We start from the raw sequence: 12,487 nt of genomic DNA on the forward strand, positions 1-12,487 counted from the left end.
AAAGGAGCCGGCTGGTCAGGTGGTAACTGCCAGTTTGTGGAGGGCGTTTGCTCAGGTTGGGAAAGTGGATTCCCCGCCCCCCGCCCCCACCCCTGTAGGATCAAGGGAGGAGCCCTCCAGTGGTGTCAGAAGAGGGGCTGGACGGACAGGTGTCAAAGTCAGGAAAGCCAGCTTGAATGGCTATTAGTGTCTTCAAGGGGGTAGATATGGTGGGAGTCGAGGTGGGGGGGACCTAGAATGGGGGTGAAATAAGGAGGACATGACCATCAGTGAGTTTTCAGAGGTAAAGGACAAAAGGAGTCAGGACTATCCCGAAAAGCTAGTTTTGGCCATAGGCGCTTAGTCCTTCTGCCGCTCCCGGTTTCTCCTGGTAACAGCTGTTCCTGTAATGCAGCTATGAACAAGCTCAGATGAAAACACCCCAGCCCAGGGTCCATGTGGGCCTCGACAAGGGCAGACATCCACCAGCTGGGCCAGACCTGTTTACAGGCTGGTCAGGGGCTTCTGGCATATCATCGGCCAGCGCTGTGGGCCCAGTCCTCTGTGCAGCTGGTGAAGGGTGTGCTGTAAGTTTGGAACCAGGGAAACATGAGACAAGGCTCCATGGAATTGTCTAGTGGACAGCGCATAGTGGTTATGGTTGAAACACTTGAAAATGCTTGAAAGCATATGCTCAGGCCAGTTCAGCCCTTTCTCGTGGCAGTGCACACAGCTCCCTCTGCACATGTGTACTTGGCTGGAAATGGACATGTTGGCAAGATTGCCCAGAAAATTCAGAGGCCCACCCAGGCCCCCACCAACTTGGCTTCTTAGGAAGAACTGAGTCTGTCTCCGATCTATCTAACCTGTGCCACATTCCCCACCCTTCGGCTGTTCTCTGTTGCTCGGTTATTGAGATCTTAAGCTTCCCAACTGAAGGGTAGGCTCTCTGGTGCCAGGCTTTCTGGTACTGTGCTGGCACCTGGTGGGTATTTATGAGTTTCTGGCTGACAGAATAGGCACAACTCAGTACTTAGAGCAAAAAAGAATGTTCCTTTCCAGTTAATGTGCCACCCACACCCTACAGTTAAATTACTTATCCCTGGATCTTCTATTTTGAGTGCCGTGAAACCGGACTCTTCATTTCAGCTCCTCTGTGTATTCTCAACCATCTCTCCCCCACTGATTACTCTCGGGATTTTTGTCAGTGGTATTGCTGTTATAGACTACTATAGTGAGCTGCCTTTTTATATGTCTCCTTGCTAAAGAATGTGAGAGTTTCCCAAGAGGATATACCTAAAAATGGAATTTCTGGATAGCGAATGCATATGCTAAACATTGCTAGATATTGCCAAATCACTCTACAAAGTAAATGTACCAATTTCTTATCTGAAATGTATAAGAATATCTTCCTGTACATTATCAACATTTAGTTTTGCACGATGTCTTTTTCTTAAAGAAAAAAATAAAAGAGGAAAGAAAGAAACCAGACTCAACTCCATTATCCTTGTTATATATCCAGAAGAAATGTGAAGTTAACATTATTTGGAAAATATCTCTATTGCCACAGAGGCCCGTTCCCATATGTACACTTAGACCCTTGCGTACTCACATCCATTTTTTCCTTAGACGAGCAAACACAACATTCCTGCTGTACATAAAGTCAGCTGCCAGATTTAGGCTACCTGGGGAGGACAGAGGGCTTCCCGGTGGTGCTAGTGGTAAAGAACCCACCTGCCGATGCAGGAGATGTTAGAGACACAGGTTCCGTCCCTAGGTTGGGAATATCCCCTGGAGGAGGGCATGGCAACCCACTCCAGTATTCTTGCCTGGAGAATCCCAAAGACAGAGGAGCCTGGTGGGTCCAGTGGGTTGCAAAAAGTCGGACATGACTGAAGCCACTTGGCTTTGCATGCACGTACTGGGAGGACGCAAGGTTCAGAATTGGGACTCTTCGAGTATTATGCGGCTTATAGTTTGGACTTGTCTTTGGAGGGGATAGCAGACCCCAGCTGTGTGTGGCTGACATGAGACCAGAGAAAGGGGAAACAATCTTTAAACAGAATTGCCCAGCATTTCTTTACATTAATATTCCAGGGTTTTTTTTTTGTTGTTTTTTAATGAGAGTGTTAATCTGTCTCCTCTGTTATGAAAGACACTTGAGGGTTTCCCTACTTTTCCCTACTCATTAAAAAGATAATTTTTTTTAAATTTTTTCCTTAAATGCTTCATTCTCTCATTTTACCAGTGAGCATACTCCCTAGTGGGTCAGACAGTAAAGAATCTGCCTGCAATGCAGGAGACCCAGGTTCAACCCCTGGGTTAGGAAGATCCCCTGGAGAAGGGAATGGCAACTCACTCCAGTATTCTTGCCTGGAGAATCCCATGGACAGAGAAGCCTGGCAGGCTACAGTCCATGGGGTCGCAAAGAGTTGGACACGACTTACCAACTAACACTTCACATACGTTATTCTATAACCAGAAAAGGCAAAAATGTTGTCACAAAGAAATCCACCAGAACACCTTGGGATTTTAATAGTTCCATGTGGCAGATACTATATAGATTGGTCCGATTCCTGCCTGGAGTCTGTGAATAAGTGTAGTGATCACAGTTCTGTTGACCCTCAGCAGGGATGACCAGCATCCACTCTGGAGTGCGGGGTCACCCAAGGAACTCATACTCTGATCCGCTTCCTCCTCATTCACTGTGAGGAGCTCACACATCTGCCCGCCTGGGATGTAGGCAGCCCATGCTGCACCCTGCTCCTTCACCCTAGTGCCACTCAAGTATTTATCTGACCCTATCAGAAGGCATACTGAGGTTACACAAAAGAAATAAAGCTCCCGGTCATCTCTCTCTTCAACAAAGCAGTAAGGTCACACTGCCCACCTTCCCCATAGAGAGTCATTCTGGAAAGGACCATTGAGAGATCAACTTAGAGCACTTTTGAATCAACTACCCCGCAGAAGGGCTCTGCCTTTAGATACATGCCAAGACACTGCTGACTCTCTCCACCCAACCCTCTAACAACACCGAGCCCCAGATGAGCTCCATTATCCCTGCAAGGTGCCGTGGAACCTTCCAGAAGGCTGGTTAGACTGGAGGTGAGCAGAGTGGCATGGAATCGTAGATCAGATCAGAATATGGACTCTGAGGTTAGGCTGACCAGTGTTGAATCCTGCCTTCTCCTATTGAAAAAGTAATCTGTCTGCGCCTTCACTTCCTTGTCTCTAAAATGGGGCACGTAAATTATTCTTACCATATACTTGTAATTACAAATAAGAGAATCTGCACAAAATCCTTACAGTGATTGACACTTAGCAACTAATGAAGGAAGAATAACTATCATTGCTGGTTTTTCTCATCATTACCTTCAGAGTCGTTTGATCAAACTGCTCCAACTTTTCCAGTGCCACTGAAATAAAAAGTGACAAATGTGGCTGGACTGAGAAGAGGGAAGACGAAGATAGGTCAAGACGCTAGGACCAGGAGGAAATAGCAGCTCTCCACGAACAGATTCTTTTTTTAGAAGTCATCTCCCTCTACTTTGGGAGGCCAAGTGTAGTACTCAAGCATCATTAGAAGTGGAAGAAAGTGAAATAGAGTAACGGTAAAAAGGGAAGGAAAATTAAAATTTTTAGAACTCACAATCTTCTCTTTCTTGAACAGAGCTCAGGTGGTCTTAGGAGGTAGAAGAGAGAAGGGGAAATATTCTCTTTTTTAAAAATGTACTGACTTATTTTTGCTTTGGTTGCACTGGATCTTCATTGCAGTGCACAGACTTTCTCTAGTTGCAATGAGTGAGGGCCACTCTTGGTTGTGGTGCGTGGGTTTCTCATTGGGATGGCTTCTCTTGTTGTGGAGCACAGGCTCTAGGCACGTGGTCTTCAGTAGCTGCAGCACGTGGGGTCAGTAGCTGTGGCTCTCAGGCTCTAGAGCAGAGACTCAATCATTGTGGTGCACAGGATTAGTTGCTCCATGCCATGTGGAATCTCCCAGGACCAGGGATTGAACCTGTGTCCCCTGCATTGGCAGGCAGATTCCTATCCACTGTGCCACCAGGAAAGTCTAGGGGAAATATCCTTGAAGAGCAAAATGAGGTCCAGGGCAACTGAGAGACCATTTCAAGATCAAGTTGCTAATTAGGGCATTTCTCCCAGGTGAACACATTGAGGGGAAAGATTTTCTCTGCACTGTTCCTTGTGGTACCCCCTGTACAGAGTGCATGCTTAGTAAATATTTGGTGACTAGCTGAACAGGCAGCAGAAGCTGGCCTGCCTGACTCTTCGTATATTTTTCTGGCCAACATACTTACCCATTAGATTGTGCTATCTCTGAACACTTGAGTGTTGAAATGCATGTATTTGCTCAGATAGCTCTTAACCCAAGCAGGTCACCAGCCTGAGATGCAACACAAGGGATTTGGACAGAAACTGAGAGGTGGCTCTCTTATAGACCCAGATGGAGAGACGGGGTTGGGAAATGAGCTTGATTTGCATCAGAGGTTTTCTGGTAGCACTTTGTTTAGCCCCTTAAAGTGTATTAAGTGCTTTCATAGCTGTCCTATTTGATTACCCAGCTTCCACGTAGGGTAGGTGTTAATTTCTGTTTCCCAGATGCCAGCGGTGAGGCTGGGCAAGCATGCCCTCAAGGCAGGGGTCCCCAGCCACTGGGATCTAATGCCTGATAATCTGAGGTGGAGCTGATGTAATAATAATAGAAATAAAGTGCACAATAAATTATTGTGCTTGAATCATCCGGAAATCATCTTCCCCCTGCCCCACCCCCAGTCTGTGGTTGTCTTCCAGGAAACCAGTCCCCATGCCAGAAAGGTTGAGAGCTGCTGCCTTAGGGCATCTCACTCCCACTTCCTGTGCCTCCCTTCTGACTCCCAGCCTCAGGGAAAGCAAACAGCTGAATCACTTCCTTGAACTCTAGAGAAAATGCCCTAGACCCTGAGACCCAGTCTTCTTTCTTGTTCTTACTCTTGGGATAAATCAACTGGGAGACCTTGGACAAAAGCACTTCCTGACAGGTGAAGCTGAATGTAGCCAGACAGATTTCTGGTTTAAATCCTGAACCTGCTTAAGAATAGCCTTAGAGACACAGAACAGTGCATTCAAGCTTCCTCAACAGCTTAGTTTTCCCGTCTGCAAAATTGGGATCATGTTGTGCCTTTGGTAGAGTTCCAGGAGAATTAAATGAGCTAGAGGAACCGGATATAGGGGTTGACAGTGTGGGGATCCACCCGTTAGGGTCTCCTGTGCTGGAGAGGAGGCAAGGGCGTGCGGATGCGTGTGAAACGCGCTGCAGGACCTGCGTGAACCGCGCGCGCTTCCCAGGGAAGCTCTGCCTACATGCGGTCTGCTTTGCAGCCCGGTTCAGCATCGAGGTGTTATTTCTTCCGCTTCTCCAGAAACATGGCAACAGCCAGCCGGCCAGCCTGCCGGAGTACAACGCCCCAGCGCTCATGGAACTTGTGAGGGAGAAGGAGGAGCGCATCCTGGCGCTGGAGGCCGACATGACCAAGTGGGAGCAGAAGTACGTGGAGGAGAGCGCCATCCGCCACTTCGCCATGAGCGCCGCGGCCACCGCCGCTGCTGAGAGGTGAGGCCCGGGCACCGCGCGCCTCGGAAAACAGTGGAAAGAAGCGCAGGGTGTCCGGAGGGGTTCACGGCTGCATCCCAGGGAGTGAGAGCGGTTAAAAATAATTTCAAAGTGGCTGTAGTGCTAGTTGGAGAGCAAGGTGTGGTGTAAGGTTTCTGGAGAATGATTTTGGTAATCTATCCCTCTTCTTTGGAGGACTCAACTCATTGGAAAAGACCCTGATGCTGGGAAAGATTGAGGGCAGGAGGAGGAGGGGGCGACAAAGGATGAGATGGTTGGATGGCATCATTGACTCAGTGGACATGAGTTTGAGTAAACTCCGGGAGTTGGTGATGGATAGGGAAGCGTGCCTGCTGCGGACAAATGGGGTCACAAAGAGTTGGACAGGATTTAGCGACTGAACAACACCATCTCTGCTTTGGTTCCACAATTCTGATTCTCAACATTTCTTTTAAGGAAATCATTGTATAAGTGCCTGAAGACTTATGTCCAAGGACGTTCATCTCAATGTAGTTGAAAACATCAATACATTTAAAAACAGAGTAGAGCCCAATAAGTGGGAGTCAGTCAATACTGAAGTCCATCTGTTCAACAGAGTACTATGTGGTCTTTAAGAATGATGCTGGAAAAGTATACTTTATGTTCTTTTTAACAGTGGGTATGTTTCATGGGCCAGACAAGAACATGCAATCCTCATAACAGCCCTGAGAGTGAGGACTATTATCCTCATTTTGCATATCCTCATATTTCCTTGAATTGGGGTTTAGAGAGACACAGTGGTAGTAAGTGGTGGTACCACCCGTCAAATTGAAATTCGCCTGGCTTAAAGCCTGATCTCACTTGGTTTGAAATGGTTTTCTGCGACTATCAGTTCCTACCTCTCTTGCTTTATTTCCTTTGTTGTGGGTGCACAGCCTTACTCTTTCTTTAAAAACTAGCTCAAAATGCTCAATAATTCACACGATAATTCTGTTAGGTTCTACCCTTGTCTGAATGAGCAGGTCGTTTCCCTCAATTGCTGCACCTAGCCTGCATTCACTTCTGTTGCACTGACCTGCAAGGCTCTGTGTTCTGCTAGTCCGGATTCTCACCACCTCCTTTTTGCCCATAAGTTGTATTGGGCATTGAATTCAGAGTTGTTTGGAATTTACCAAAATTTTGAGTCAGCATATTTGGCGGAGAGCCTCAGATTTTAAAGGAGCATCAATAAAACTGGACTACATAAGAGTTATTGTTGTACCATTGGGGATGGGAGGGTGTGAACCAGGCATGAGAAGAGAATGCTGTCATTTAGTCAGCCCTCCACTTCTTGGGCTGTGTGATTTCTTTTTGAATGATGTAGAGAAGGTCCCTTGTGGTTTGGGGGAGTTACTTTATATGTTGAGCGTGGGCTGCCATGTTCATTACCCAGGTAGAGAATTGCTAGCTGAATGCCCAGATGGCACCTCCAGGAACTCAGAGAGAGACCAGTGCTACCCACGTGGGCACAGATGCCTCCTCTGGGTGCTCAGCACACTTGCACCTGCAGACCCAAGTGGAAAATCACTGTTTGGAGATCCTTTATTAGTGCTCAAGTGTTGATTCTGTATGTCGGTGCTGTGAGGGAAAACAGCCCACCGTGTCCCCTCTTAGTGTGTCTTTGGGAGTGGAAATAGGCATTCAGGATGCGTATCAATCTCAGTGAGTTGCAGCTCCAGCCATGGAGGAAGTTACAGCCTCAGGCCAGCCCTTGAAATGTGTGGGTGACATTGGTGAAGCCCTTGGAAACACTTTTGATTTTTTACATAACTGAAATGTTTTTATCTTCAGCTCTTTGTTTTCTGAGCTAAAAACTAAATCACCTCTGGATCCCGAGGCAGAGAACAGCCCATCATAAAGTTGCATGGAGGGATGTGGCCTTGTTTGCCAGCTTAGTCTAACGCCTGCCTGTCAGTGGTTGCCCTGGGAATCTGCATGACTTTTGATGGAAAGAACACTGAGTAGGCAGGCAGGACGTCCACTTTCAGCCCTTCTGTCTCACTGGCATGCACTTTCACTGCGCTGACCTGCAAGGCTGTGCGTTCTGCCAGTCAGGGCTCTCATGGCCTGCTTTTTGCCCACTGTAGGTGTGTGACTGCACAAGGCCTTTCTGAGTGTCACTTACTTTATTCAGAAATTACCTAATCTCTGAAATCTTTGACTGGTGATGTGCAAGGAAGCAGACTGTATTCCCCTGGCTGAGAACACAGAAACCCCAATAGCGCTACCTTGGAAGCATGACCCAAGGCTGTTATGGGTCATTGTTGCCTCAACTCCTGATTTATCAGATTAGATGCACGCTTGGGATCCCCAGGAGGGCTTCCTTGATGGCTCAGTGGTAAAGAATCCACCTGTCAACGCGGGAAACTCAGGTTTGATCCCTAGATCGGGAAGATACCCTGGAGAAAGAAATGGCAACTCACTCCAGTATTCCTGCCTGGGAAATCCCGTGAACAGAGGAGCCTGGTGGGCTATAGCCCAAGGTGTCGTGAAAGAGTTGGACAGGACTTCGTAACTAAACAACAACCAAAAAAAAAAAAAAAAGAAGAGGGGATCCGGAGACAAGTGGGCTGCTGCTGCTGCTAAGTTGCTTCAGTCGTGTCCGACTCTGTGCGACCCCATAGAGGACAGCCCGCCAGGCTCCCCCGTCCCTGGGATTCTCCAGGCAAGAACACTGGAGTGGGTTGCCATTTCCTTCTCCAGTGCATGAAAGTGAAAAGTGAAAGTGAATTCGCTCAGTCGTGTCCGACTCTTAGCAAGCCCATGGACTGCAGCCTACCAGGCTCCTCCGCCCATGGGATTTTCCAGGCAAGAGTACTGGAGTGGGGTGCCATTGCCTTCTCCAAGACAAATGGGACTGGAATGTAAAGTCAGAAGTAGGGCATGGAACAGGTCTGAGGCATGAGACTGCTCAGTGGGCACAGGATGGGGGTGGCGGAGTGTTGTGAGTTGAACCAGCCAGAGCCCACACGCAGTCAGCCCCATCCCACTATGTTAGGCCCAGCCTTGGCCATCTGTCGTCCTTCAAGCAGGGGACAGGCCTCTTGCTCTCAGACAGTAATCCTGTGGGATTTACCCAGCCCTGTTGCTCTCCTCCTTAGCTCTGTTTAAAGTCCTGGATGGATTCGTAGGTGGATGGGTCACTTTGCACCGTCCCTCGCTTCCCCTTTTTTTGCTTTCACATGTCATTACTGAGCATCTAACAATTCCGTGGGAAACTTCCCTCCCTTCTACTGACCACTGCTTCCCCCAGTCTTGGGAAAAGTCAGTTCAGAGGAGGTCACATTTGTAACTCCTATCTTACTGTTCTTTTCAAAGAAAACCTCTGTAGTTTTAGCATGGCTTTGCTATTAACAAAAAGGGAGAAAGGGAAAATGAAGAATTTTTGAGAAAGGTCAAAATTCTGAGCTCTTATTGCTGAGAGTAAGAACTGGCAAAAATGACTATTCCCAGCCATTAGCTTAGTGACTTTGCAGCCACTGCTGCATACTTCATGTTTATAGGCAGTGTGATATTTGTGTACCAACTGCTTTTGCCATCTTGATGCATTTTTGGCACCAGTGATCAGAAGTTTGAGAGACTAGGCTGTTTTGTGTGGGTGGGGAAGTTTTGAAACTTTTTAAACATTTCAAAGCAATGTAATATTTTGTTGAGAGTTGTGTGTGTATACCTTCTAAGTTGTTTTCATCTAATTGTACCTCCTGTTCTTGATAGTATAAATATGAATTTTTAAATCTGTCTCCAGTAAATTCTCTAAAAATAAATCAGTTGAAAATGTTTCTGGCTCTAATACCCTGTATTGATGAGTTTTGAGCACCATGGAGTGAATTTATAATTGTGTCAGTATGTTTAAAGCACTCTGCTGGCTCCCTGTGTTGTTAGGCGTTCTGGTTTGTTTTAGGCAGTTTGCACTTGGCCACATTCTCACATGTGCCCTCTTTGTTGGTTTATCTTACCATTCGTGTACCTTTGCTGAGGCCTTCTTCATAAAGACACAGGACACTGAGGAGTGTGAAGGTTAAGAGCATGGACTCTGGAGTCAGGGATATCTGGATTTGAATCCATCTGCTTTCACTAACTGGATGCTCTTGCAAACTCATTCATTTGTTCATCTGTAAAATGAGGATAATCATGCTTACTGCCCAAGTTCCTGAGAGAGCTACATGAGATACCTCGGGTAATGTGCTTCACCCAGGTCCAGACATGATGAAACACTCCCTCATGAACACATGCAAGAAGGCCCCTCTTTTTGCTACTTATAGGTGTTCTAGAAAAGAGCTTTTTAAGATTTTAACACTGTAATGTGAAGTTAAAGGGATGTGAAGCTGGATCACTTCTTACTAAAGATTCACTTCCTAGTTTAAGATTGTGCCTTTCAGCCTCAGACATGCTTAGATCTCTTAGAATTCAGAGATCCTCAACCCCCAGGCCGAGCACCAGTACCATGGCCTCTTAGGAGCAACGGACTGACAGAGCAACTGAAGCTTCTTCATCTGTCTGTCACTCCCCATCGCTCACATCATTGCCTGAACCATCCACCCTCTGCCACCCCACCCCACCCCGTGGACAAATCGTCTTTCACGAAACCTGTCCCTAGTGCCAAAAAGGTTAAGGACCACTGACTTAGATGACACGATTATCTTGTCTTTACCAGTCATCATTGAAAGAGAAAGTGTTGGTTGGGTCCGACTCTTTGTGACCCCATGGACCATGGCTGCCAGGTTCCTCTGTCTGTGGAATTCTCCAGGCAAGAGTACTGGAGTGTGTTGCCGTGCCCTCCTCCAGGGGATCTTCCTGACCCAGGGATCGAACCGGGGTCTTGTGCACTGCAGGCAGATTCTTTACCGTCTGAGGCACCGGGGAAGCCCTGTTAGGAGTAATTATATTGACGGAACCAGTGACAGGAGAGCAGTCCCCGTTGACCGGCTGTTTTCAGCCAGGCACCTGCTGCCAGCTGCACTGCTTTGCGGTCTCCCTCTGTCTGCCCCTCCCCGACTCCACCCCCTCGACTGGACTTTCCCAGGACATGGGGTGTGTCTTCTTCATGTTTGTGTCCTCCTGCCCGGCATGGTTGTCGCACTGAACAGACCTGAATCCTAGGCAGGGGCTCACAGGAGAAGCGAGCCAGACGCAAGCGTGGAGGGGACTCCAACCGGGGCCTTGCTGTCCAGGAGGACCAGTCTCTGTTTCAGGCATTTCCTGAGTCCCCATTTATTGTAAAACACTGAGATAGCTCCTAAGTGGGCGAGAAACAGAATAACACCTGAATGCTGGTTGAGAAAGTAAGAAAGAAGTGTGAAAGAGCACAAGCATGGACATACTGGTACTATCCACTGTCCACATGTTAGGAGACACTGGCCCTAACATAAGTGCACACTTAAGTGTACAGTGTCTGTATTCAGCGCACACCACGTCGCTTATGATTCAGGATCATTAGTAGAAGGGGCAGGGAATTTGGAACTTTGCATTTTATTTTCCTTAGATACTAGCTTCGTTCTAGCAGTTCAGGGAGAGAACTGACTGACATCAGTCTGTGTGTGTGTTCCGTGTTGCCAGGGACACCACGATTGTCAACCACTCGAGGAATGGCAGCTATGGCGAGAGCTCGCTGGAGGCCCACATCTGGCAGGAGGAGGAGGAGGTGGTGCAGGCCACCAGGAGGTGTCAGGACATGGAGTACACGTAAGGGACGGCCGTGCCCAGCCCCCCGGGCCCCACGCCTGCCACCCCCCTCACAAGCCCGGTGGGGCCACCATCCCGCTGTGTGCACTCGTCTCCAGCCCCTTCCCGTTCTAGATAGCCTTCAGCTTGAGCCCTCCAAGTTTGCATTCCAGGGAAAGAGTCCTGTTAACAAGGGGCCTGGAGCCCGAGGTCTCTGGGAGCTAATTTCATGTCAGATGCAGATATTTAGGTGGAGGCTAGTAACAAGGATTTAGAAGCCCATGTGTTTTCTGGGTGTCTGTCTCAACAGCCTACTCGACATTATCAGCTAGACAGAGGGAAACATCATATGTCAGAGTCTCAGAGTTTTTGAGCCAGTATTTATATATTCCAGCCAGTAATAAAGAACATATGTAGCCAATGTGTTTTTCTCCTGAAGTAAACAAGAAGTCCTCCAGCAGGCTTTGTGACATCGCAGAGCTAGCCTGCCGCCCACCCCCAGCCCTCCCTGTTGAGCCCTGGGAAGCTGAGCTTCTCATTCTGCAGAAGTGAAAATAGGACTGCATGGCTGAGTCGCTGATAAGCTCAGCAAGTTACTACTTAGGTTGTGAAAAAGAACTCACATGTCTCCTGATTCTCATCTTTGACCTTCAGGGAGGAAAACAACGTCTTCTCACAGAAAACTTGTCCATTTCCCGAACCACCCCTCCCTCAGAAAATAGGCAAATTGACTCTCCTGAGCAGCCCACCCTGTGTGAGGCTTGAGTTTGTGTGTGTTTCCCCGTAGTTCCTTGCACCCTTCCTACTGCCAGGCTTCTAGACACACTTCAGTCCAAGATGTCCCTGCCAGGTGGCCACACGCACTCAAACTGTGTGTCCTCGGGGTCCCAGAGCCTCCTAAGGGGCCAGAGAATGTGTCCCCTTTTCAGGTACTACAAAAGATCAGTCTTCTACAATTGGAGATTGTAACTGAAGACATAGGCAGCAGTTAACTCTGTCCTTGGAATTATAGTTAAAATCTATGGGGTACTGAGAAAAATACAAATATCCCTATCATTCCATGGATTTTGATCATGACTGTTTTGTTTTCTTACACAGTATTAAAAATCTCCATGCCAAAATCATAGAGAAGGACGCCATGATTAAGGTCCTCCAGCAGCGATCCCGTAAAGATGCCGGGAAGACGGACTCCTCCAGCCTGAGACCCGCCCGCTCTGTGCC

At 47.8% G+C, this 12,487-nt stretch overlaps 1 protein-coding gene across 1 annotated transcript in view; it reads left to right on the forward strand.

Moving 5' to 3' along the window:
- AMOTL1 (angiomotin like 1) overlaps nucleotides 1-12,487 on the forward strand; it is a 193,309-nt gene that overhangs the window by 170,677 nt on the left and 10,145 nt on the right. The window contains exons 10-12 of the mRNA XM_010862107.1: nucleotides 5,397-5,587; nucleotides 11,162-11,287; nucleotides 12,365-12,487. Of these exons, the coding sequence (XP_010860409.1) occupies nucleotides 5,397-5,587; nucleotides 11,162-11,287; nucleotides 12,365-12,487 (440 nt within the window). The remainder of the gene's footprint in view (nucleotides 1-5,396; nucleotides 5,588-11,161; nucleotides 11,288-12,364) is intronic.

Source organism: Bison bison, unplaced genomic scaffold (genome assembly GCF_000754665.1).
Source record: "Bison bison bison isolate TAMUID 2011002044 unplaced genomic scaffold, Bison_UMD1.0 scf7180017864478, whole genome shotgun sequence".
In the NCBI taxonomy this organism is placed as follows: domain Eukaryota; kingdom Metazoa; phylum Chordata; class Mammalia; order Artiodactyla; family Bovidae; genus Bison; species Bison bison.